The sequence below is a fragment of the Hypanus sabinus genome, chromosome 24 (genome assembly GCF_030144855.1).
Source record: "Hypanus sabinus isolate sHypSab1 chromosome 24, sHypSab1.hap1, whole genome shotgun sequence".
NCBI lineage: Eukaryota > Metazoa > Chordata > Chondrichthyes > Myliobatiformes > Dasyatidae > Hypanus > Hypanus sabinus.
The window spans coordinates 1,890,736-1,918,146 of NC_082729.1; the positions used below are offsets into that span (position 1 = coordinate 1,890,736).

Consider the following 27,411-nt stretch of genomic DNA (forward strand, 5'->3'; position numbering starts at 1 on the left):
TTCCCATCATCCATGTTTGCGTAGGGAAGGTACGCGGCTTACAGGAGGAACAACGTGAGGAAGTGAGGTTTAAGGTTTAACGAAAGGCCACTGTGCAGAGAGAAAAAAAGCTGAGCAAGTATAGGTAAACAGGGCAGGTTGACGTACACCCAGTAAATCGATTAAATGTTCGGCAGAGATCCGCAGCTGAAACCCTTTGGAAGGCAGCCATGAGAAAACGGAGTTCCTGTCTGCAGATGACCAGGCCACCATGACTGTGGATTGTTCATGTGCAGAGAGAATACCCAATCTGCACTGTACCAGACTGCCAACTACTCACCTCATTGTCGCAAGGTGAATCCAAATCCAAATCAGATTTAATATCACTGGCATAAGATGAGAAATTTGTTATAATGCGGCTGCAGCACATTGCAATACATAATGACCAAAACGGTGAATTACAACGAGAAATAGTATAGAAAATAAATTAAGTCATGCAAAAGAGCAAAAAAAGTTAGTGAAGGTGTGTTCATGGGTTCAATGTCCATTCAGAAATCAGATGACAGACGAGAAGAGGCTATTCCTGAATCATTGAGTGTGTGGCTTCAGGCTCCTGTACAGTACAAGATATAACAAAATATGATGTTAGAATCAATCAATCAATCAATTAATTAATGGTGCAAAAGATAAACAATGAGTTAGCGGTCATAGGTGCAGAAATCAGATGGCAGAGGGGAAGAAGCTGTTCCTGAATTGTTGAGTGTGTCTCTTCAGGCTCCTGTACCCCCTCCCTGATGGTAGTAATGAGAAGAGGGGTCTTCAGGCTCCTGTACCTCCTCCCTGATGGCAGTAATGAGAAGAGGGGTCTTCAGGCTCCTGTACCTCCTCCCTGATGATAGTATTGAGAAGAGGGGTCTTCAGGCTCCTGTACCTCCTCCCTGATGGTAGAAATGAGAAGAGGGGTCTTCAGGCTCCTGTATCACCCCCCTGATGGTAGTAATGAGAAGAGGGGTCTTCAGGCTCCTGTACCTCCTCCCTGATGGTAGTAATGAGAAGAGGGGTCTTCAGGCTCCTGACCCTCCTCCCTGATGGTAGTAATGAGAAGAGGGGTTTTCAGGCTGCTGTATCACCCCCCCTGATGGTAGTAATGAGAAGAGGGGTCTTCAGGCTGGGTGATGGAAGTCCCTTTTGATGGTTGCTGCCTTTTTGAGGCATCATCTTTTGAAGATGTCCAGAATGCTGGGGAGGCCAGTGCCCATGATAGAGCTGACTGAGTTTACAACTCTCCACTGCTTTTCCTGATGCTGTGCAGTGGCCCTTGCATACCAGACGGTGATGCAGCCAGTGAGATTGCTCTCCGCAGTACATCTGTAGAAATTTGTGAGTGTCTTCGTTGACATACCAAGTCTCCTCAAAGTTCTCCTCTTGTATTTCAAAATATTTTGTTGTACAGCCATTAAAAATCAAAATTAATTTTTCATAAGCAGTATTAAACTTGCTGATAGTCCGCAACTCAGAGACGAAAGTCTGGATAAACCTTGATCAGGGATGACATATTCTGACAATGAAGCCCTCAGCTGACGGGTTTGCTTTTTGCGTTTTCATGAAGGCTAAAGACCATGCAAAGCCTCAGAGAAGCCTGAAATTAGCTTGTTTCTATAGTAACTGAGTGGAGTACCACAAATCAGATTCATTATCACAGACAAATGTCGTGAAATTTTTTGTTTTACAGCAGTGGTACAGAGCAAAACATTATAAAATACTATGTTACAATAAGAAATATAGAAGAATATATCGGTAGTGTGAGAAGAGAGCTGAATAGTGAGGTGTTGTTCATGGACTGTGCGCGTGGTATTCAGTGGGGACGCCGCTATTTCAGTGTTTTCACACAGTATTCGAATGCTCTGGACTGGGCCCCTTTGTGTGTCTTACATTACAAATCACAGCAGTGCCTCAGCCTGCATTTCTCGTTCCACGTGGCAGTCACCGCTGTTGCTTTGTGCCTGTTGTTGATATTCACCCAGCTTTATTCCAGTCTTTCTGAACTTTGCATCACACGGTGTGTGAGCTATAGAGGACAGAGGCAGCAAACGTATTTTATTTTTCTTTATAGGTAAAGCGTGGAACAAGTCCTTTTGGCCCAACGAGCCGTGCTGTCCTTCTTTCTAATCACAGGAGAATTTAAATAACTAATTAACCTACTAACCAATATTCCTCTATTCCCCACTCTGACCTTTTACTTCTCACCTGCCTATCACCTCCCCTGTTGCTCCTCCTCCTTCCCTTTCTCTAATGGTCCACTCTCCTCTCCTATCATCCCTCTCCAGCCCTTAACCTTTCCTACCCACCTGGCTTCACCTCTCACCTTCCCCTCCCCCCACCTTTTTATTCCGGCATCTCCCTCTTTCCTTCTCAATCCTGATGAAGGTTCTCGGCCTGAAACGTTAACTGTTTACTCTTTTCCATCGATGCTGCCTGACCTGCTGAGTTCCTCCAGCATTTTGCGTGCTTTGTTATGGATTTCCATCATCTGCAGAATCTTTTGTGTTGGTCCTAACCAGTACGTCATTGGACTGTGGGAGGAAACCAGAGCACCTGGTGGAAACCCACACAGTCACGGGGAGAATGTCCTAACTCCTTGGAGACGACAGCCGGAATTGAACTCCAAGCTCTGATGCCCTGAGCTGTAATAACATCACACTAACCATGGCAGCCCAGCACTCACAGCAAACATCCACACAACAAAATAGCTTCTGCAAGAGTCATCACTTCCCTGAATGGCACTCTGCTGATAATCTGACCAAACAGAAAAACAGATCTTGTTGTAAATGAGTGTTAGTGTGGAGCGGAAAGGAATTTTGTGCAGTTAAAGGTGTTTGTTTGATAAATAATTTTTCTTTTAGAGTCAGTGTCAGTCACAGAGACCCTTCTGTCCATCTCACTCATGCTGACCAAGATGCTCATGTTTACTAGTTCCATTTCACCCATATCAAAGACAACCTCTAAGACCGGAAGACACAGCCTCAAAGTAGAAGGGAGAGTAGAACAGAGATGAGAAGGAATTTCTATAGCTAGAGGGTGGTGTATCTGTGGAATTCATTGCCAAATATCCCTGTGGAGGCCAAGTCATTGGGTATATATAAGGCAGAGGTTGATAGATTCTTGATTGGTCAGGACATGGAGGGATAGAGGGAGAAGGCAGGAGATCGGAGCTGAGAGGGGTAATGGATCAGCCACAATGAAATGCTGGAGTAGACTCAATGGGCCAAATGGTCTAACTCTGCTCCTATGTCTTATGGCCTTATATTCCTCTCGAATTTCATTATCCATGAATCTGACCAAGTGCTTGTTAAATGTTGTTATTGATAACCAGTTCTAAATTATCTTACTAACCTGTCTTACCTTTGATCTCTAGACAGGCACGCCAAAGTTCCTGTCTTTCTCCACACCACTTCATATCAACATTTCATATTGAATGAGTTCCCATTTGTTTTATTTCTCACCCAAAGGTCTCACCCTGAAGGTTAGCTGATCAGTTCATGGACCATATTCCCCATTGTGAACTCTGCCTCATGTCTCCCCTGCAGTTCTGCTCGAAGATGCCGCTGGTTGATCGCCAGAGCCCTGAAGAACAGTGCAGGAGGGATTCCCTGGAGAACCGAAGCTCAGGTCCCTTGCTTCCCTATGAGACCCCTGCGGAATTAGTCCATATCCGCCCCGAAACAGGGCAATCTGATGAATCCCAGAGAGGTAGGGAAACAAAATCAGTTCGTTAGACAGTTGAAAAGTTTGGATATATAGTCATTCATTGTTGACATAAAACTTTTCAAATGCTGCCTCCTCTGCCCAGGTGACTTAAGGTAACATTGATGTAAATTGCTGTGTCAAATCCTCATAAAATAATACAGAAATGTGCAAGCGATTTCCCCTAGAATAGATCAACACACGCTAACCTCCAGTAAGAAGGTTTCGCATGCGAACACAGTGGCCTCTCGGGGGCCAACCAAAGGTGACTTTTTGTTTGTAAAATTTGTTTTTTTTACGAGCCAAAGACAATTTTACTCCAGAAACATGGGGCACTGCAGGGCCACTCCATCAGGGAGCTGCTCATTGATTGGAGTAGCTGTTGTTGGCAGAGCTGGCCTAGGAGTTAGAGGAGCTGGCCAGGATGTCGGACGAGCCCGCCGACATGTCGGAGGAGCCAGTTTGGGTACAGGGAGCTGACCCGGCTGCAGACCATGTTTCTGCCAGCTACTCGGAAGCATCGGAGTTGGTGCAGTATAACCATGGAGATTGTCTCGGACATTTCACTTGCAATCGCAAGACTCTGTTGGTCAGTGATAATGTAAGCTGCTGCAGGCCTAGGCCTCAAGCCTCGGGCTTGCCTGTTGCTACCGACCATGTGAGAGACGCGGACACGTCTACAGCTCGTGCTCGGCTGGGGCCTGGTCTCACCCATCAGTGCTGCCCTCCTGTTTTCGAGTGGTGGAATGACAGGCTGGATTGTGTCCATCACACCCACACTGCCAGGAGACCACATATGTTTTTTTTGAGTGAATATGCTTCTTTGCTCGAGGTTTTGAATTATGTTACTTGCTACTTTTGAATGTTTTGCACCTTGGCCCCAGAATATCACTGTCTCATTCAGTTGTATCTATGTACAGTTTGACTGACGATTAAACTTGATTTCATTTGACTTGCTTTGAAAATGCTTGAGGAACTCAGCAGGACCAACGAAGGGTCTCAGGCCAAAATGTTGACTATTTGTATGCTGTCTAAACTTGCTGAGTTCCTCCAGCATTTTGTGTGTGTTGCTCTGGATTTCCAGCATTGCAGAATCTCTTGCCTCCTACAGAACAGAAAGTACAAGCCACACCATCTTCAAGGACTTAATTGACCTTTCCATGAGCAAACATTTTGACCTGTTGCCAGGATAGTTGTTGACATTTGAATGAAACCAGTTGAACTGAAGATTGATTAAACTGTGGTGCGTGCATTAGCCAGCAGCAGAATGATTGATTGTGATGATTCTTGTCCTAATGCCAAGGAGGGCTGGCAGCCAGTCGAAAACTAGGTTGGCTGGCAGATTCTTTTTCATTCGCTTTGCCTTTAGGTTGAATTACAATGTAAACAGAAGCATGTAGAGATGCCAGCAAAAATCCAGGATCTTTGGTGTCTTTGGCCAGACTCAGAATCACTTCTCCCAGTGATCACTTGGGTTTTCTCTGGCCGTTCTAGTTTCCTTCCACATTCCAAGGCTGTACACGTTCGGGTTAGCCGTCAATCGGGAGACTGCTTCATTGAGCACCTCCGCTTCATCCGCCAAAAGCACACCTTGCCAGTGGACAAACATGCATTCCTGTTCCTGTTCCAACATCTTGCACCAAGATGAGGCCACCCTCAGGGTGGAGGAGCAACACCTTACTTTCCTGATGAAGGGTCTCGGCCCAAAACAGTGACTTTATTCCCATCCAGAGACGCCGCCTGAGCCGATGAGCCCCCCCAGCACATTGTGTGCTTGCTTGAGATTTCCAGCACCTGTATAATTTCCAGTGCTTTGGGGTTAGTAAATCATGGGCATGGTATGTTAGTGCCAGAAGCACGGCGACAGTTAGGGCTGTCCCCAGCATATCTTAGATCGTGTTGTCCGTCAACTCGAACGATGCATTTCTCTGTATGTTTCGATGTACACGTGACAAATAAAGCTAATCTCACAATCCCTTCTCTGCTCCTGCTTCTGAGCACAGGTCGGGGTGTAGCAGGTCCCTGGTATTGCTGCAGGGTGTTGAGCTAAGCTGATGACTACACCGTCAGAACCTACACCCCCTACTCCATCTCCACCCTTGCCCACCTGTGCAATGCGCACACACTGCAGGTTGGCACGTAATGGCCATGGGAGCTTCTGTGAACAGAGGCAATGGATTCAACAAGCAGAAATGTGGGAGGCCGGAGGGCAGAACGCAGCAGTTATCCGATGATGGGGTTGTGCATTTAGTTTGCAACCTGAACAGTACCTTGTATTTCAAACTTTGGTTTTGTGTTTCTCCAGAAAGTGAAGAGCAGTGTTACCAAAAGAATGTGGACAAATGGTGCCTGGAAGCCATAGAGAGACAATGCCAGAATGGCATGCCCAGCCAATGCCAGGACAACATGCCCAGCCAATGCCAGGATGACATGCCCAGCCAATGCCAGAATGGCATGCCCAGCCAATGCCAGGACAACATGCCCAGCCAATGCCAGGATGACATGCCCAGCCAATGCCAGGTGGAGTATGAGGCCAGCATGCTCAACCAGTGCATGGTGGACACACTCAATCAATGCCAGAATGGCATGCCCAGCCAATGCCAGGTGGAGTATGAGGCCAGCATGCTCAACCAGTGCATGGTGGACACACTCAATCAATGCCAGAATGGCATGCCCAGCCATTGCAAAGACATTAAGCTCAGCCAATGCCAGGATGACATGCCCAGCCAATGCCAGGACAACATGTATAGCCAATGCCAGGATGACATGCCCAGCCAATGCCAGGACAACATGTACAGCCAATGCCAGGATGACATGCCCAGCCATTGCAAAGATATCAAGCTCAGCCAATGCCAGGATGACATGCCCAGCCAATGCCAGGTGGAGTATGAGGCCAGCATGCTCAACCAGTGCATGGTGGACACACTCAATCAATGCCAGAATGGCATGCCCAGCCATTGCAAAGACATTAAGCTCAGCCAATGCCAGGATGACATGCCCAGCCAATGCCAGGACAACATGTATAGCCAATGCCAGGATGACATGCCCAGCCAATGCCAGGACAACATGTACAGCCAATGCCAGGATGACATGCCCAGCCATTGCAAAGATATCAAGCTCAGCCAATGCCAGGATGACATGCCCAGCCAATGCCAGGACAACATGTACAGCCAATGCCAGGATGACATGCCCAGCCATTGCAAAGATATCAAGCTCAGCCAATGCCAGGATGACATGCCCAGCCAATGCCAGGACAACATGTACAGCCAATGCCAGGATGACATGCCCAGCCATTGCAAAGATATCAAGCTCAGCCAATGCCAGGATGACATGCCCAGCCGATGCCAGGACAACATGTATAGCCAATGCCAGGATGACATGCCCAGCCAATGCCAGGACAACATGTACAGCCAATGCCAGGATGACATGCCCAGCCAATGGCAGGATGATGTGGACAGCCAATGCCAGGTGGAAGACGAGGCCAGCATGCTCAACCAGTGCATGGTGGACACACTCAATCAATGCCAGAATGGCATGCCCAGCCATTGCCAGGACATCAAGCTCAGCCAATGCCAGGACAGCAAGCCCAGACAATGCCAGGATGAAATGCCCAACCAATGCCAGGACAATATGATCAGCCAATGTCAGGATGGTATAACCAGACTCTGCTGGTATGGCATGCCCAGTCAATCACACGAGGATGTGCCTAGCCAATGCCAGGATTACACACCCCATCAATGCCAGGATTTCACGCCCCACCAATGCCAGGACAACATGTATAGCCAATGCCAGGATTACATGCCCTGCCAATGCCAGGATTACACGCCCCGGCAATGCCAGGATTTCACGCCCCACCAATGCCAGGATTACACACCTCGCCAATGCCAGGAGGATGCAGACAAACAGTGCCATTTCAACATGCCCAACCATTGCCAGGAAGACATGGACAGACAATGATCAGGTAAAAGCTACACTGAGTACACTCATACCCTGACTGTTCTGTAAGTAATACTTGACGTGACTCTGTTTAGTTTCCTGTGAAATAAATATAAATTCTGCAGCATTTACACAGCCACTGAGGACATGTTCCCTGTATGATAAGGAGATTAGGAATGTTGGTACACAGAAGGACATTGGGGTTCAAGTCCACAGATCTCTGACAGAAGCAGCATGGGTATGGCATGAATCTTTTTCCAGTAGCAGAGACATCAGAAACAGGAAGCAAGAGGTGAGTGGAAAGAGCTTTAAAGAGGTTCTGAAGGGTAAGTATTTTCATACAGAGAGTGGTTAGTATCTGGAAGAGGAGGTGGTGGCAACAGATACAATTTAAGAGACGCTTTCAGATTCAGATTTACTTATCATATATACATTGAAACATACGGTGTAATGTATCATAAATTGTACAGATACCCGAAGTCCTGAGTAACACACACACAAAATGTTGGAAGAACTCAGCTGATGTTCCAGGCCGAGACCCTCCATTGGAAATCTGTCATTTGCGTTAAAAACCAACACACCCGAGGATGTGCTGGGGGCAGCCCACAAGTATCGCCGCACATTCGGCGCCAGCACTGAGTACTCAGAGTGCCCGGCGGAATAACACCGAACGCAACAAACCACCAAACAAGCCCTGTTCCTCTCTCCTACCCAGACAGGGCATGGGACGGTGTGGCCCAAATACCATCGAGAGAGTGCAGAGAAAATTTACAAAGGTTTTGCCGGGACTTGCGGACCTGAGTTATGGGGAAAGGTTCGATAGGTCAGGAGCTTAGGGGATTTGATAGAGTAATACAAAATTATGAGGGATAAATGCAAGCAGGCTTTTCCCACTGAGGTTGGGAGGGACTACAGCCAGAGGTCATGGGTTAGGGGTGAAAGGTGAAATGTTTAAGGTGAACATGAGGGGGAGTTTTTTTCACTCGGGGTGGTGAGAGTATTGAACGAGCTGCCAGCTGAAGTGGTGGATTTGAGTTTGATTTCAACATTTAAGAGAAATTTGGATAGGTAAATGGTGGGAGGGGTGTGGAAGACCACGGTCTGACAGGACTAGGCAAACAAGACAGGCCAAAGGACCTGTTTGTGTGACTCATTGACTCTAACTCAGATTAGTATAGATCGGCATAAAGGTTTGCGTAGACATAGGTCCTGTTTCACAACACAGTGGCTGTCTGACTCTGTGAGTCTTTCGCTCAGTTTCCTTTGTCCACTGTGTCTGCGTCTTGTTTTCTGTACCTGAAGGAGTTTCCCCTATCTGGATATCCTGGAGGTGGCTGTAATGCTCTGATGATTGGCATTAGGTGCCTGACTGGCGCCTGGTGACTGCCAGGCTGACGGGAACTGTGCATTGCGCTGTGTGGGCCAGCCAGCCCAGAGACTGCTGAGCAGCCAGACCGGCCGGTTACCAATGCTGGAATAACCGACCTTACGCTCAATCTGCTCGTAAAAACACATGGAAGAGGGCCCAATTCCTTGGCAATAATGTTTAATAAGCGAACTGTGATTAACCTTGTCATTACTGCACAATAATCTCTGGGAAATTTGCAGTAAAACTCCAGCAATTTAATCTTTTTGAACAAAATTGCAATTTATTGCAGCAGTTCATTTGATAAATGTCATTTTGGGAGCAGAATATAATTCAGAGATCAATCTCTTCGATGCAATAAAACTGTCTCGAAGATGGCAGCAGATAAATGTGTGGACAGAGGGGTGCAGTAATCTGTGGGTTGCGTTATTGGACTATTATCCAGAGAACAAGAAAAATGACGCAGGAACACGAGTTCAAATCCTACCACGGCAGGTGAGAAATCTAAATGCAGTTAATTCAATAAATTTTGTTGAGTGAACAAATTAGATAAATTGGAAATAAAGCTGTTCTGCTCAGCGGTGAGGTGTACTGTTACTGTAAAAATCATTTGTTAGGGATGTAACCTGCCTTTCTTGTTCAGTCTGATTTCTCATTGGTCCAATGTGGTTGGTCTTTAACTGCCCACTAAAGTGTGCTTCACTTCCGGGAGTAATGAGGGATGAGGAGCAAATGGCAGCCTCCTCATTGATGCCCTCATCACGTGAGTGAATATGATGAAGTTGTTTACTCCAGAGAGTGGTGAGTCTGTGGAATTCATTGCCACAGATGAAGGCCAAGTCGTTGGGGATGTGGAGAGGATGTTTCCCATGGTGGGGAGTCTGGGACCAGACGGCACAGCCTCGGAATAGAGGGACGCCCGTTTAGAATGGAAATGAGGAGGAATTTCTTTAACCAGGAAGGAGGAATTCATTGCCACAGAAGGCTGTGGAGGCCAAGTCACTGGGTATATTCAAAGCAGAGATTGATAGGTTCTTGATTAGTCAGGCCATCAAAGGTTACAGGGAGAAGGGCAGGGGAATGGGGTTGAGTGGGATAATAAATCAGCCACTCCCCACTGAACATTATTGGCTCCTCGGCAGAGATTGTAAAGAGCACCAAATTTCTTGGTGTTCACCTGACAGAGAATCTCACCTGGTCCCTCAACACCAGCTCCATAGCAAAGAAAGCCCAGCAGCGTCTCTACTTTTTGCGAAGGCTGAGGAAAGTCCATCTCCTACTCCACTATCCTCATCACATTCTACTGGGGTTGTATTGAGAGCATCCTGAGCAACTGCATCACTGCCTGGTTCGGAAATTGCACCATCTCGGATCCCAAGATCCTGTAGCGGATAGTGAGGTCAGCTGAGAAGATCATCAGGGTCTCTCTTCTCGCCATCACGGACATTTACACTACACGCTGCATCCGCAAAGGAAACAGCATTATGAAGGACCCCATGCACCCCTCATACAATCTCTTCTCCCTCCTGCAGTCTGGGAAAAGGCTCCGGAGCATTCAGCTCTCATGACCAGACTATGTAACAGTTTCTTCCCCCAAGCTATCAGACTCCTCAATACTTGAAGCCTGGACTGACACCTTGCCCTATTGTCCTGTTTATTATTTATTGTAATGCCTGCACTGTTTTTGTGCACTTTATGTAGTCCTGTGTAGGTCTGTAGTCTAGTGTAGCTTCCTCTGTGTTTTTTTTTTATTATGTAGTTCAATCTAGTTTTTTTGTACTGTGTCATGTAAACCATGATCCTGAAAAACGTTGTCTCATTTTTACTATGCACTGTACCAGCAGTTATGGTCGAAATGACAATAAAAGTGACTTGACTTGACTTGAGGAGTTGAGATGTTATGTTGACTCTGGTGAGGCCTAATTTGGAAAATTGTGTGCAGTTCTGGTCACCTACCAACAGGTCAGATGTCAAAATTTGACTTGACTTGAAAACAGCCATGCTGGAATGGCAGAGCAGATTCAATAGACCAAACAGCCCAATTCTTCTCCAATGTCTTATAGTCTCCTGATTTGACCTGATACTTTAACCATCTCTGTTCCTTTTCACAGGGAGAAAGAATCCTCAAGATCTTTTCCGTATGAAGATGAACACGACAGCACCCTCATTCCATGCGTTAAATTGAAAGTCTGTAGTGAATGGGCTGTTGTAATTGCCTTGTTTGCAAGTTGAACGAGGAACCTGGTGGAAATTAAAATACCTTTGCAGCCTTTGGTTATTATTCGTTAAGGAAATGTATCTGTTTGATGGGGGAGGGAAATCAAGTTTGCCATTCAATCATATATGTGTATACAGCTAAACAGAACGCTGTTCCTCTGGGGCCGGGGTGCAAAACACAGTACCGACAGTCACACGGCACACATCGGAGTCAGTATCGGTATCAGATTCAAGCTTAATATCGCTGGCATCTCGTGAGATTTGTTGTTATGTGGCAGCAGTACAATAATAGAGAAAAATACAGAGGTGGCTGACATAAGGAAGTCCTGCCAATGGCAGGAAGTGGAGGCACTGCTCATGGCTGCATAAGAGCAGGTGCTGAGCACCAGAACAATAGAAGCTGGGTCTATCACACCATCAATAACTCACTCTGAGACAGGGGTCTGTGGGAGGGGTCACAGGAGCAGTCAGCGGGGGGTCGTGTCCACATGGGTCTGTGGGAGGAGCCACAGGAGCAGTCAGCAGGGGGCGTGTCCACAGGGTCTGTGGGAGGAGCCACAGGAGCAGTCAGCGGGGGGCGTGTCCACAGGGTCTGTGGGAGGGGCCACAGGAGCAGTCAGTAGGGGGTGTGTCCACAGGGGTCTGTGGGAGGAGCCACAGGAGCAGTCAGCAGGGGGTCGTGTCCAGACAGGTATATGTAGTTCACCACAGGTCTATCACACCAGACAAGACCCACAATTCAGACTGCCCAAGGAATCCGCTGAAACCATAGTCGCAGGGGGCAAGATGCAGGCAGGGACAGCACACACTGAATGGCACAACTAAGTTGCAGGAATTGTATACAGGAACATCTGCACTGAGTATGGATCGGACATTCCCAAGTCCAAATAGGAAACACCCGAGAAGGTAGTGGAGAATGACAGAGCCAAGATCCTGTGAAATTTCCAAATAGACTGATAAGCAGGTACTGGCCAACCAGCCAGACATGGTAATACCGGACAAGGAACTGAGGAAAGCAGTAGTAAAAGACGTGGCAATTTCGAATGACAGTAGAGTCAGGAAGAAAGAATATGAGAAGCTGGAGGAATACCAGGGCTTGAAAGAGCAGATGGAAAGGATGTGGAAGGTTAAAGCCAGAGTAATCCGGGTGCTGATAGGGGCTCTTGGAGCTGTGACACCTGGACCGGGAGAGTGGCTCCAACAAATCCCAGGAACAAAACCTGAGATCTCGGACCAGAAGAGCACAGTACTAGGAATATCAGGGATACTGTATCGAGCCCTCACACTCCCAGGCCTCTGGTAGAAGACCTGAGATTGAGGGAAAAATACACATATGGGGTGAGAAAAATGTTAAATTAAGTAATTAGTGCAAAATATAAAGAAAAGGTAGAGAGGAAGTGTTCATGGGTTTAATATCCATTCAGAAATCGGATGGCAGAGGGGAAGAAGCTGTTCCTGAATCACTGAGTGTGCCTTCAGGCTTCTGTACCTCCTTCCTGATGGTAGCAATGAGAACAGGGCATGCCCTGGGTGATGGGGGTCCTTAATGACGGACACTGCCTTTCTGAAGCACCACTCCTTGAAGATGTCCTGGATATGATGGAGGCCACTGCCCATGGTGGAGCTGACTGAGTGTATAGTTATGATACCACCCACAACCACAGAATAATTACCCAAGTCTGTGAGTGGCATGGTCTGGAGATTGATGGTGCATGGGAGGTTGTGCTGGAGCCACGATTCTGCAAGAGCAAGCCCACAGTCACAGTCTAGTTTATTCTTGTCAGTTAATCAGTGCAGTCTTTATAAGGGTCTGATGAAGCATTTTCTTCTCTGACACACACTGATTGTGACAAACTCTGATGTTCCACTCAGTCCTTACTGATGCAACAGTGCAGCCAGCAGACAGCGGCTGGTCACTACCTGGCAAGGATGCCTTGCCCATCTCCTGGTGTGAGCTGCCCCTTCTGATCAGTAGCGGCAAGGACAGGTGGGCAAACAATTTGATACCAGAGAATCCATAGATGCTGCAGATCTTGAATAACACACACAGGGTGCTAGGGGATCTCAGCAAGTCAGGCAAGTCCCTGAGAAGGACGTAGCTGTGGTAACATGTCTGGGTGAGCACATGGTGAAAGGGTCAGGGGGCAGCAGAGATCACAGAGAGAAGAGCGCTCACCGAAGAGTAGATTTAAACTTCTTCGAGGTAGGCCAACCATACATGGCTACCGTGGGCGCAACACTATTACAACTTGGGGCATCAGAGTTCAGAGTTCAATTCTGATGTCCTGGTAAGAAATCTGTACGTCCTTCCCGTGGGTTTCCTCGAGTTCCTCTGCTCTCCTCCCTGAGACAAACCTGGTTAGTGGGTTAATTGGTCATTGCAAATTGCCCTGTGTTTAGGCTCAGGTTAAGTTGGTGTATTGCTGGGCAGTACAGCTGATGGGCCTGAAAGGGCATGTTCTGGGCAGTATCTCTTAAAATAAAATCCCTCAAAGAGACTTCACTGTGGAACAGTAAATCACAAACAGTTGCTGGAAATCCAGAGCAACACACACAAATATGTTGCTCAGTGAATAGAGTCATAGAAAAGTGCAGCACAGAAACAGGCCCTTCAGCCCATCTAGTCCTTGCTGAACAATTTAAGCTGTCTACTCCCATCGGCCTGCCCTGGGACCATAGCCCTCCATACCCCTACCATCCATGTACCTATCCAAACTTCACTTAAATGCGGAAATTAAGCTCACATGCACCACTTGTGCTGGCATCTCATTCCACACTCTCACCACCCTCTGACTGAAGAAGTTTCCCCTGATGTTCCGCTTAAACTTTTCGCCTTTCACCCTTAACCCATGACCTCTAGTTGTAGAATGATTGAGACAGATTGATTAAAAAATGTGTGGCTGATGGAACTGCAAACTTTTCTACGTTATTTCCAGCCTAATGTCATAAACATCAATTTCTCTAACTTCCAGTAATCTCACCCCTTCTCTTTCCTTCTCTTCCCCACTCTGGTTCCATCCTCACCCCTTCCCTTCTCCTCACCTGGGTCCCCTCCTCCTTCCCTGTTTCTCATGTCCACTCTCCTGTCCTATCAGATTCCTTCTTCTTCAGCCTTTACCTTTTCTCCCTATCACCTTCCAGCTTCTTACTTCACCCCTCACCCCCACTCACTTTTCTCGTCACCTGGTCTCACCTGTCACCTACCAACTTGTTCTCCTTCCCACCATTTTATTCTGGCTTCTTTCTCTCTTGCCCGATGCCAGCCCCCTAGGCCTGAGTCAACGTAGTAGTAGTTTCTCCCTTCCTTTACAGTCCTGATGAAGGGTCTCAGCCCAAAACGTCCACATAGGAATCTATTTACTCCCCTCCATAGATGCCGCCTGGCTGGCTGAGTTCCTCCAGCGTTTTGTGTGTGTTGCTTCAAACACTTCCTTGTGACAGTCGGAGGCTGAGTTGATCAACGATCTTCCCCGTGCCCTCTCTAAAAGCCAGCGCTCCGTGGTGACAAGGAATGTGTGCAATAGTTTATAACTCAATGTGGCATCTCAGCTGAGGTACACACTTCCCAGCAGGGCTGAACTGAATGCTGATCAGGAATGGGAATTCTGACTGATTATCCCCTCTCAAGCCCACATTCCCTGGATTCTGGCCTCAGTGGCACATTGTGGGCTATGGTTATCCACTTCCATGTTTTTGGCAGTAACTCTGGGTGGCCAGAATAAAGGGCGGACATGGCTAATACCAGGGGTTAGAATTTTAAGGTGATTGGAGGAGATAATAGGGGAGATATCAGATGTCTTTTTTTCAAATGATAAGAGGTGAGTGTGTGGAATGTGCAGGGACGGTGGTGGAGGCAGATACATTTAAGAGACTCTTAGGTAGGCACAAGGATGGTTATGTTGGGGAGGTGCGTTAGATTGCTCTTAGAATAGGTGAAAAAATTGGCATAACGTTGAGGGCCGAAAGGCCTGTACTATAGTGTTGTAGTCTATGTTCAGTGGATAGCACTCTGGGAAAACCATGCAGTTCTCTTCTTCTTGCCCCTCCAAGTGGAGACTAATTCTCTTTCTCAGCACATTTCCAACAGCACTCAATCATCTTGTTGGGTCTGGCATCATGGCCAGACTGGGCAAGGGTGACATATCTCCTTCCCTGCAAGGCATTAGTGAAGTTGCTTACTGCAAGACCATGATACATTGGAGCAGAATTAGGCCATTTGGTCCATCGAGTCTGTTCCGTCATTCTCTCGGCTGATTTATCAACCCCCTCAACCCTGTTCTCCTGCCGTCTCCCCATAATCTTTGACACCCTTATTAATCAAGAACCTATCAAGCTCTGCTTTAAATATACCCAATGACTTGGCCTCCACAGCCATCTTTGGTAACAAATTCACCACTCTCTAGCTCACAAATTTCCTCCTCATTCCTGTTTTTAAAGGGACATCCTTCTATTCTGAGTCTGTGCCCTCTGGTCTTAGACTCCCCCAATACAGGAAACAACTTCTCCATGTCCACTCTATCTAGGCCTTTCAGTATTTGATAGATTTCAATGAGATTCTTGCCCTCATTTTTCTAAACTCCAGCGAGTACAGGACCAGAGTCATCAAATGCTCCTCATGCATTAACCCTTTCATTCCTGGAATCATTTTCATGAAACCTCCTCTGGATCCTCCCCAATGCCAACATATCTTTTCTTAGATAAGGGACCAAAAATTGCTCACAATACTCCAAATGAGTCCTCACCAGTGCCTTATAGTCTCAATGTTCCATCCTTGATTTTATATTCTAGTTCTCTCTAAATGAATGCTAACATTCCTCACCACTAACTCAGCCTCCTACCAAAGCTGATTTAATTGCAGGAGTTCAAATTCTACTGTGGCACTGCTGGGATTTGAACCTCTGTCTCTGGATCAGTAGTTTAGGCTGGGGGCTGAACCAGTATGCCATGGTGTCCGATGACACAGACTGCCACGACCCACGGGTAGAGCTGGCTGCCTACTCCCCTTTCTCAGAGGGAGTAGAGTGGCCTCTATCACCTCCTGAGGTAGAAATGGGCAAGGCAATGGGAGCTGTTACTCTGGCTATGAAACAAAGGCCATTGTGAGCTTGTCTCTCATGGGTCCAGGGTCAACACGTGGCAGAGCCAAGCACCCACTACCTGATGAACCTTAACCTCCACACTGCTCAGCTCAAGCACAAACACCCTCCTGTCTCTGAATAGCTTTGGAACTGAAGTCCACAATGGCAGTCCACCCCCAGACCCTAAGTTCAGCGCAGAGCAGAGCAGGGAGCTGAACCTGCCCCAACACCCTGACCTTTTCAATCTGGCCCTAAATTATCATCCAAACATCGGCTTCACTCAACTCAATATGCTCTGGGGCCTCAATCCCGCCACCTTGATTTGGCCTGTACCCGACCTTTCTGATTTGACCCAGCACTTAAATCGATCGAACCTTGGGTTTTCCTCGCTCTTGGCAATGGGCCCACAGCCTTGCCTCACCTTAGCTCTTGCCTCCAAGTCCAAAGGGAAATTAAAGGCTATAACTTGCAATATAACATTTACCAGAAAAAGAATGATTAGCAAAGTATTTAGTCGTTTTCCTTGTTTCATCGGCCACCAGCCAGAAGTCGTTGGGATTCAGCAGCGGTATCTTAAAACTAAGACGAGAAAGTCTGCTGATGCTGGAAATCCGAGCAACCCACACAAACAATGCTGGGGGAGCTCAGCAGGCCAGGCAGCATCTATGGAAAAGAGTAAACAGTTGGTGATTTGGGCCGAGGCCCTTCATCAGGATTTACGAGGGGTCCTGATGCAGGTTCTCGGCCTGAAACGTTGACTGTTTACTCTTTTCCATAGATGCTGCCTGGCCTGCTGAGTTCCTCCACATTTTGAGTGTGTTGCCATTCTAAAACTTTTAGCTCAGTTAGTCTACGCCACCCAATTACATCCTACAACAAATTAACCGACCAACCGTACGTGTTTGGAATGTGGGAGGAAAGCGGAGCTCCCACATGGTCATGAGTGAACGTACAGGCGGCAGTGGGATTCGAACCCTGCGTCACTGACACTGTAAAAGCATTACATGAACTGTTACGCTACCATGCTGCCTGGTATGGAAGATCTCTCTGAAGAGTGCCTGGAGGGAGAGGGATCTGGGGAAAGCAAGATACTGTGGTGACAGTGCAGTGAGACCTTCAGAAAGCTTCCTATAGGTGTACGTAACACAGAGTGAGCTGGTCACTGTGTGCCAATTCAGCAAAGCTGATGTTGGCCCAGTGTCGCACCTGGATGGACAGAACAAGTGCAGTGCGGATAAACAAGATCTTAACGAGGTAGATTGTGAGGTCAAGAGTCCACCATTGGATACTCTTATAACAGTGGGGTGGAAGCTGAAATTGAGCCTGTTGGTACACGCTTTTAAGATTTTCTCTCTTCTGCCCACTGGGAGAGGGGAGTAGAAAGAATGTTTAGGATAGGTGGGCTCTTTGATTATGATGGCTGATTGTAAGATTTAGCATTTTCCTTGGCTTGGACGCAACATCCATGGTTGACCCTGACCAATGGACACCTCACTGTAAGATTGTAGTGGCAAAGCCTTCTCTTGCATATCTCCAGATGACATCTGACCACTACCTCAGCGAATATCTGTTGATGTCCTCAGAGATGTGAATATCCCTGTGTACCTCTCGACATGAAACTGCTCACCCAGAGTAACAGACTCTCTTTAGGGACTGAAGTTCAATCGTACTGCAGGCGACGAGGGGCCTGGAGCAGAATCGGAATCGGGCTTCTTATCAGTGACATACTGAATGCCATGAAATTTGTTGCTATGCGGCAGCAGTACATTGCAATATATAATTAAAACTATAAATTACAGCAAATATATATATATATATATATATAAGTAGGACAAAAAGAGAAAAAAGGTAGTGAGGTGGTGTTCATGGATTCATTGTCCATTCAGAAATCTGAAGTCAGAGGGGAAGAAGCTGTTCCTGAAGTATTGATTGTATGTCTTCAGGCTCTTGTACCTCCTCCTTGATAATGAGAAGAGGGCATGACCTGGGTGATGGATGCCACCTTTATGAGTCATCGCCTTCTGAAGGTGTCCTCGATGCTGGGGAGGCTAGTGCCCATGATGGAGCTGGCTGAGTGTACAACTTTCTGCAGCTTTTCGATCCTCTGCATTTCCCCACCCCTGTCCCAGACCAGATGGTGAAGCAGCCAGTTAGAATGGTCTCCGCGCAGAAATTTGCCAGTGTCTATGGTGATGTGCCAAGTTTCCTCAAACCTCTAATGAAATATAGCCAGTGCCGTGCCCTCGTTGTAATTGCTCATTATATTGGACCCAGAATGGATGTTCGATCTCCAGGAACTCGAAGCTGCTCACCATTTCTGGTGCCGACCCCAGGATGAGGACTGGTGAGTGTTCCCTCCTGGAGTCCGCAATCAGTTCCTTGGTCTTACTGACGTTGAGTGCCAGGATTTTGTTTTGACACCACTCATTCGGCTGATCTATCTCACTCCTGTACTCCTCCTCATCACCTCCTGAAATTCTGCCAACAATAGTTGTGCCGTTGTTAGTTTTATAGATGGCATTTGAGCTGCGCCGAGCCACGTTGATTGTGCACTCTCTGGCCCTGCTTTGGAGCAGGTATGACTCAGAACTGTGGCGTGCTGTGATTGTGAAGCCTGTAAGCAAACAATAGGTTTAAAATTTTCCTGATTGTGTCAAGCTGCCGTCGCGCAGGCAGCTCTCCACACAATGCAAGCATTGATGGAAACACAGCCATGGAAACCAAGATACCTCTACACTCCACGGTCACCCACAGCACTCTGTAACTCTCCTAGAAGTTGGGCATGGATTAAATGGAAGGACGCTGGCTCTGTGAAGGAAAATGGCCTCAACAGGTATTCCCCTTATCCCCCAGGCAAAAAATGTTGTGCTGTTTAAGAATGGAGACCCTTTCTTTACTGGAAGGAAGCTTGTCATCAACCAAAGGCAGATTCTAACATTTGAGACCTTTTTAAATGAAGTAACAAGAAACATCAGTGCTCCAGTGGCCGTGAGGAACATCTACACACCAAGTGGGGGACACCGCGTCCTTGAGCTAAATCAACTACAGAATGGCTGCCATTATGTGGCTGCAGGATTTGAAAAGTTTAAAAAAATAGAGTAAGTGTATTTTTACTATTCTATTTCAACTTAACACATGCTTCTGGTGAACTTTGAGAAGTTTGGTGAGATTTCTCAGCATTATCGTAAATTTTTATTAATTAGCCAAGCGACTGAGTTGAAGATTCATGAGGTAATGTTAGGCCGCGCTTGGAGTATTGTGTCCAGTACTGGTCACCTCATTGTAGGGAGAATGTGGAGCTTTAACGAGGCTGCAGAGGAGATTTACCAGGATGCTGCCTGGATGAGAGAGCATGTCATGAGAATGGGACTTTCTCTCTGGGTCGAAGCCAGAGAACTTTTCTTTGCAGGGTGGAAATAGCTGATATGAAAGGAGGGAGTATACTTTTAAAGTGATTGGAGTAAAGTATAATGGGAATGTCATTTTTTTTACAAAGAGAGTGGTGGATGTGTGGAATGTGTGGCAGAGGCAGCTATATTTGGGATATTTAACAAACTCTTAGATTGGCCTATGGATGAAAGAAAAATGGAGGATTATGTGGGAGGGAAGGTTAGATAGGTTTATGCAAATAAAACAAAATGAGACGTTTTATGTTTAATGAAACTCGTAACACAGCTTATTGAACACCAAAACCTACACCACCAAAGTGTGCTAAAAATCTTACATAACAACGTCATCACATCAGACTAGCCTCTTAAAGTGAAATCCCAACTCAATGTCAGTGGTTGTCAATTCCCAATTTTGTTACCCTGAACAGGCACACCCAGAATTCACTACAACCGGCTTTATGAGCCCGTCCAGAGTTCGGACAAGCCCCCTGGGCGGAGAAACCATGGATGCCTCTGGCTTGTCGTCAGACGATGCTCATTGTCACACTGGCCAGGGGAAAGGCAGCGAAATACTCCAGATCTTGGTGGGCTGGTTTCAGTTGATCTACTGAAATACATTCTGGTTTATCGATGATAGAAGTCTTTTCTCTCTGTTCCAAAATGTGGCATGGGTCATCAAGGAGATGATGGTGTGCACATGGTGGACAAAAAGAAACGAGGCAGAATGTAGGTCGACAGGGACCCAACAGTGCTGTATGCCATGATGGGAGATGGAATAGGTGAGCAGCAATTGAATTTACTGAGGAGGATGGAATGCTGTGAGAGGTCAACCGGGAAGTCATGGTGTCAGGAATGAAATCACCTGGCACTTATAACAGCTGCCTGTGTACTAACTCAGTCGAGGATGACTGCAGGTCCTCTTTTGGAGCTGTTTTTAGCCACAGCAGAACCCATGGGAGACGATCATGCCAATATTCATCCATCAGAGAAGCCCTTAAAGCAGCCTTAGTGAAACCATTGGACTGTGGGTGATACGCTGTGATGTGATTTAGCCTAACACCAATCGCAGCCCAGAGATCTAAACTGAATTGGGGACTGTGGTCAGAGGAAATATCAGATGGGGTGCCAGACCCAGCAACCCAGGTACTGACAAACGCCCGAGCTACATCTGCAGCCGATGCTAGAGGGATGACTTCTGGCCACCTGGGGGTACGGTCCAGCATTGTAAGAAGGTGTGTGAAACCGCAGGAGGGGGGAAGAAGACCAACAAGGTCCACATTGACATAGTCAAACCGTCACTCAGGAACCTCAAAGGGTGCCAATGACGCCTAAACATGACGGATAATTTTTTGCCCACTGGCGCTCCACAAAGGCTGCAGTCCATATCATGCATCCTTTCTGAGGCCATGCCAAACAAACTTTAGGGCAACCAATTTCTGTGAGGCTTTCGGCCCAGATGCAAGAGGCCATATATAGAGTCGAAAACAGTCCACTTCCAGTTTGCGTGCATGATAGAGCGAGGGTAACCGGTTGAGATATCGGGCTGGAGAGAAACCCCAGCTTCCTGAATCGCAGGCCCACGACGACTGTTTGATAAGCCCCCGGGCCTCTGGGTTAGTAACCATGTCAACATAACCAACCCCTACGTGCATGGCCTCAATAGCTGGCCGTGAGAGGCAACTGTCACAGCATTATTTTTCCCCTTGATATGTTGTATATCCGTTGTGAAGTCGGATGTGTAAGCCAGGTGGCGTTGCTGCTGTGCAGACCAAGGGGCTGATATTTTGGGCATCACATGCACGAGGGGTTTGTGGTCAGCCCTCTAGAAGAAAATAAAAATGGGGACAGCCAGATAGAGACTGAGAAGCTGACAGACAAATGCCTTTTGACTGAAGAAGGTGGGCAGCAGTTCGTGCGCAGCTCCCACAGCGTAGTCTGAGGCATCAGTGGTAATGGCTATGGATGTGTTGGGGAGTGGGTGTGCCAGTAGCGTTAGAAAGAGCTCATTTGATACTATCAAGTGCTCTGGTTATGTCCACTGACCAGTCAAGCACCTGATTAGGGGTATTGTCTTTATGTGCACTGTACAGGGGGAGCTGAAGTTCAGTAGCTTTCAGAATGAAACAGTGATAGCGGTGTCAGGATGGTGGGTAATACATAATAGTGGCTACTTGTGATGGGAGGAATTTTGCACCATCTGTGGGAGATGTGATGGCCGAGAAAGTCAATAGTTGACAACCCAAACTAGCATTTGTCATGGTTAATAATCAACACGTGTTGGCTTAAGTACTCAAAAAGTACACAGAGATGAGATACACATTCAGGTTTGCATGCACTGGCAATGTGTATCATCCAAGTAAACAAACAGAAAATCCAAGTCTTTTAATACAGAGTACACCAGTTGTTGGAAAGTCCGCACTGCATGTTTCAGTCCAAAAGCGGCATGTACAGACTCAAAATGCCATACGGGTTATCACAACTGTTTTGGGAATGTTCTCCGAGTACACAGACACCTGATGGTAGCTCCTAACTAGAACAAATTTGGAAACGATTAACTTTCTGGCTAAACTTGCCAAAAAGTGATGAATGTGTGGAACTGGGTAATGATTGTTAAGCAGTCGATAATCACCACCATCAGACCTAGGGACTGGATGGAGGGGTGAAACCCAGGGGCTATTTGACCAGCATACGATGCCAAGTCCTCCCATGTTGGCAGACTCAGCCTTTGCGATTGCCAGTCTACACGTGTGGGCATAGACTGACGGGCCGGTCAGTTGTGGGATTGTAGTGTTCACCCCCATGCTTTGTGACTGTAGTGGAGAATATGGGTTTGGGGATTCACCCAGCAGTCGAGTAAGCTCATATGCAGTGGTGAAGGTGCTTGACAGAGTCGTTGTGGGAAAGCAGGGTAACGACCCAAAGTTAGTACATTCATGGGCCGACAGTTCTTGGACACACAGGAAATCTGCACCGAGCAGAGGTCTAGCCACTTTAGCCAGGACGAAGTCACTCACTGAAGCAGAGCATCACCCATTGTGTCCCATAAATCTGGATCCCGCTGCCGTTAGTGGTCTCCAGAGAGTTATGTCGCTCTTTGCCTTCTCATATGTAGTGATGCTGCAGCACACTCACTTGAGCACCCACGTCACACAGGAAACGTTGCCCTGAAAGGGTGTCAGTAATGAACAGTAGACAACCCTGGCAAATAGAACCCGCGGTGTTCACAGATCTCTGATGCTGGCACTGTCGAAGCTGCAAGATGGTCATCATGTTTATACCAAAGTGAGCAGGGTAAAATCACAGGCCCAGCACCGTCTGTTCCTCAGACATCCTCATGCATGTGTTGGCAGCCTTGCTGATTGGGCTTATTGAGACAGAGAAAGGAGAAGGAATGGTGCATCACTGCCTGGCTAAGTGTAGACTATCAGCCATTTTAGTAAGCTCCCTATAGTCCATCGTGGATGCATTAGCGAGGGCTATGTGAACTTGAGCAGGCATTTGCTGCATGAAGAGTTCTTTAAAAATAAAACAAGATGGTGATTTTCCAGGAGAGACAGCAAGCAGTCCATTAGCTCTGAAGGCCTAGCATCATTGAAGCCGGGAAAAGAGAAAATTGTTTGACGCTTTCAGACTCTGATAGTCCAGAAGTCTGTAAAAGCTGAGTTTTCAGTGATCTCTATTTATCATGTTCAGGCGGCTGTTCAAGCAGACTCACAACTCTTGCAGCCGTGGAGTTACTGAGTGATGCTACTACGTAGTAGCATTTGGTGTCGGCTGCGGAGATGTCTCACGGAGCAAACTGGGCCTCAGTTTGTATGAACCAAGCGACGGCATTTTGCTCCTAAAACTCTGGTGGTTTGAAAGCGACTGCATCGGCTGACATGTTCCGTAAGTCTGGAATCATCCTGGAGCATCAGGGTAACCAATGCAGGTTTATAAAATGGAGTGAAATGTTTTATGTTTAATGAAACCTATGTTTTATTCAACTCCAAAACCTACACCACCAAAGTGCGCTAAGAATCCTTACATAACAACGTCATCATGTTACCAGCCTCTTAAAGCAAAACTTCAACTCAATGTCGGTGCTTATGAATTATGTACATTTCTCCCAATTACTTTACCCCACTGTAAGGTCGGTTAAAAGGCTGAATGCCCTGCACTGTGGCGTAATGTTTTATGTTCTATGTTCTAGTGCCTATTCTCGCACCTTAACTTGAGGGTGTCAGCCCTGCACAAGGAGGCACCTCCCAGTCCCCACACAGCTATCAGGAATCATTTCCAACTGATCACCTGCAGCCTATTTAAACCCAGCTCCCAGCCACAGTCTTTCGTTCATCCATCGGACCAACCAGCCTCAATCAGTTGCTCCTAGCCTTTAGTTACCTTGTAGCCTTGCCATGTAAAGAATCTGTTCTCTCCTGTTTCATGGCCTGTTCTAGCTTTGTTAGTTTAAGAATAACTAGTAAGGTATCATTTACTAAAATCATCTCCACTGTTCTGCTTTTAGATCATAAGACTATTAGATAAAGGAGCAGATTAGTCCATTTGACCCATTGAGTCTACTCCACCATTTCATCATGGCTGATCCATTTCCCTCCCAGCCACAATCTCTTGTCTTCTCCCTGTGTCCCTTCATGCCCTGACTAATCAAGATTCTATCAACCTCTGCCTTAAATATATCCAATGACGGCCTCCACAGCCGCTTGTGGCAATGAATTCCACAGATTCACCACTCTCTAGCTAAAGAAATTCCACTCATCTCCATTCCAAATGGACGCCCCTATATTGTGAGTCTGTGTCCTCTAGTCTTAAACTTTCCCATCATAGGAAAAATCCTTTCCACATCCACTTCATCAAGGACTTTCAACATTTGATTGGTTTCAATGAGGTCACCCCTTATCCTTCTGAATTCCAGTGAGTACAGGCCCAGAGCCATCAAACACTTCTCATCTGTTAGCCCTTTCATTCCTGGAATAATTTGAACTATCTCCAATGTCAGCACATCCTTTCTTAGGTAAGGGGCCCAAACTGTGCACAATACTCAAAGTGAGGCCTCACCAGTGCCTTATAAAGCTTCAACATTGCATCCTTGCTTTTATATTCTAGTCCCTTGAAATGATTGCTAATATTGCATTTCCCTTCCTCAGCACGCACTCAACCTGCAATTTAACCTTCATGGTTAAGATTCCCAAGGACAAGGTCTCCCCAGGACTCCTCTACATTTCCTGTCAGAGGAAGTTTTTATATTGAAACTCTTACAAGGATACATACCTCATGGATTTTTTTATTTGTTTCTTGCACCATTCTCTGGAAGATGTTGTGCGTGAAAATCCTAAGAGATCAGCAGTTTCTGAGATACTTAAACCATCCGTCTGGCACCAACAATCAATCTACAGACAAATTCTCTGAGGTCACATTTCTTCCCCATTCTGACATTTGGTCTGGATAACATCGGAACCTTTTGACCAAGCCTGCATGCTTTTATGCAGTGAGTTGCTGATGATTGGCTGATCGAATATTTGCATTAACCAGCAGATGTACCTAATAAAGTGGCCACCGAGTATAAAAGCAATTTTTTCCAGTCTCCACTTTGTCTCCATTATCTCCCCTGTCTGCAATTCCCACTCTGTGTTTCATTTCCCCACCTCATTGCTTCCTTATGGCAACCCCCACTGGTTGAGTGTGATTATCCCTGGGGATCCCTGATCTGATGCCTAAAGGAGGCTGAACAAGATGAGTCAGAGACTGGCAGAGTACAGTCTGCAATCAATCTCCCTCACACCAACAGATCGCTCATGGTGTGCTGCTGTCGGAAAATTCTGTAATAAATCTTCATTAAGAGTTCATTCCACCATATCATTAATGGAAAGTGTAAACAGGGAAGTCCAAGATTTAGATACTGACAAACTTCACTCAATCACTTCCTCCTACACAAGTCCTGGACACTCCTCCTCCTTTATGCATTCGGTTCGGAAACACATCCTTTGTTTTATGTGTAAGCCTTTCCTTTGAAAGCCTCACATGTGGAACCTTTGAGAAGACATTGCACCAGTTTTCTTTGCAGGGCAGCATGGCATGTAGCGGTTAGTGTAACTCATTATAACATCAGCTGTAAGGTTGGCGTTCGATTCCCATCATTATCTGTAAGGAGTTTGTATGATCTCCCCTTAACCACGTGGGTCTCCTCCAAGCGTTCCGATTTCCTCCCACATCCCAAAACATACGGGTTAGGGCTAGTGAGTTGTGGACATGCTCTGTTGCCACTGAAAACATGGTCAGACTTGTGAGCTGCCCAGCAGAACCCTCACAGATTTGATTTCAGAGTCATGTTTACTATCACTGGTGTATGTCATGAAATTTGTTGTCCTTGTGACAGCAGTACAATGCAATCCATAACAATAGATAAAAACCACAAATTAGAGTAAGTATATGTATATTAAATAAATAGTGCAAAAATAGAAATAAAAAAGTAGTGAGGCAGTGTTCATGGGTTCAATGTCCATTTGGAAATCGGATGGCAGAGGGGAAGAAGCTGTTCCTGAATTGTTGAGTGTGTGCCTACAGGCTTCTGTACCTTTTCCTTGATGGTAGTAATGAGATCAAGGCATGAACTGGGTGATTGGGGTTGTTATTGTTGGATGCCATCTTTTTGGGTATTCGCTCCTTGAAGATGTCCAGGATACTATGGAGGCTAGTACCAGTGATGGAGCTGACTGAGTTTACAACTCTCTGCAGCTTGTTTGGATCCTGTGCAGTAGCCCTCACTCCCCCCCACCCCCGATCCCCGTCCCCACCCCTGTATCATACTGTGATGCAGCCAGTTGGAATGCTCTCGACGGTACATCTGCAAAAATTAGTGTCTGTGCTGACGTACCAAGTCTCCTCAAATTCCTAATGAAATATAGCCACTGTTGTGCCTTCAAGATGTTGGACCCAGGGTAGATCCTCAGAGATATTGACACCCAGGAACTTGAAACTGCTCACTCTCTCCGTTTCTGATCCCTCTATGAGGACTGGTGTGTGTTCCCTCATCTTACGCTTTCTGAAGTCCACAATCAGTTCTTTGGTCTTACAGACTTTGAGTGCAAGGTTGTTTCTACTAGCTGATACACGTTGTCACTGTCTGATTTGTCACAAATGATGCATTTCACTGCGTTTCAATTTACACGTGACAAATAAAGCCAATCTCTTTCTTTCTATCTTTCCTTCACTGTTTCTTTAATAAAAGCAGAAATTGCAGGAAGCATTGAAAACATCAGGGAGCATCTGCAGAGAGAGGAGACAAGTTAATCTTCCACAACAAGCTCTTCTTTCAACTTATGGACAGATGTGTAAAAGCCCTTGATAATAAACTGAATGTTTCTTAAACTGCATTTTGATTGTAATGTAAACAAATCAAAGCAAATGTATTTCAAGCAATTTACTAATGTCCACTTGACATAAACTTGAATGTAACGGAGTTTGTTAAAAACAGTTCATCATCAGCATTATGTGCCGTGTCGTATGACATCATCATTATGTACTGTGTCATGTGATATAGGCGATCATGGTCTTTCCATGACAATGACCGTTCATGGCAAATTTTTCTACAGAAGTGGTTTGCCTTCTTCTGGGCAGTGTCTTTACAAGATGGGTGACCCCAGCCATTATCAATACTCCTCAGAGATTGTCTGCCTGGTGTCAGTGGTTGCATAACCAGGAC

At 46.5% G+C, this 27,411-nt stretch overlaps 2 protein-coding genes across 6 annotated transcripts in view; both read left to right on the forward strand.

The window, feature by feature from the left end:
* Positions 1 to 11,332, forward strand: part of LOC132380392 (uncharacterized) — a 38,234-nt gene extending 26,902 nt beyond the window's left edge. The window contains exons 7-10 of one of the 5 annotated variants that reach the window (XM_059949144.1): positions 3,567 to 3,729; positions 6,029 to 6,603; positions 6,736 to 7,684; positions 11,137 to 11,332. In XM_059949144.1, coding sequence (XP_059805127.1) covers positions 3,567 to 3,729; positions 6,029 to 6,603; positions 6,736 to 7,680 — 1,683 coding nt within the window. In that variant the 3' untranslated portion in view covers positions 7,681 to 7,684; positions 11,137 to 11,332. Of the gene's footprint in view, positions 1 to 3,566; positions 3,730 to 6,028; positions 7,685 to 11,136 lie in introns of all 5 variants that reach the window. The other 4 variants (XM_059949143.1, XM_059949145.1, XM_059949142.1 and 1 more) reach the window with 4 other exon arrangements.
* Positions 11,333 to 19,140: 7,808 nt separating this feature from the next.
* Positions 19,141 to 27,411, forward strand: part of dcdc2b (doublecortin domain containing 2B) — a 56,534-nt gene continuing 48,263 nt past the window's right edge. The window contains exon 1 of the mRNA XM_059949743.1: positions 19,141 to 19,418. Coding sequence (XP_059805726.1) covers positions 19,141 to 19,418 — 278 coding nt within the window. The remainder of the gene's footprint in view (positions 19,419 to 27,411) is intronic.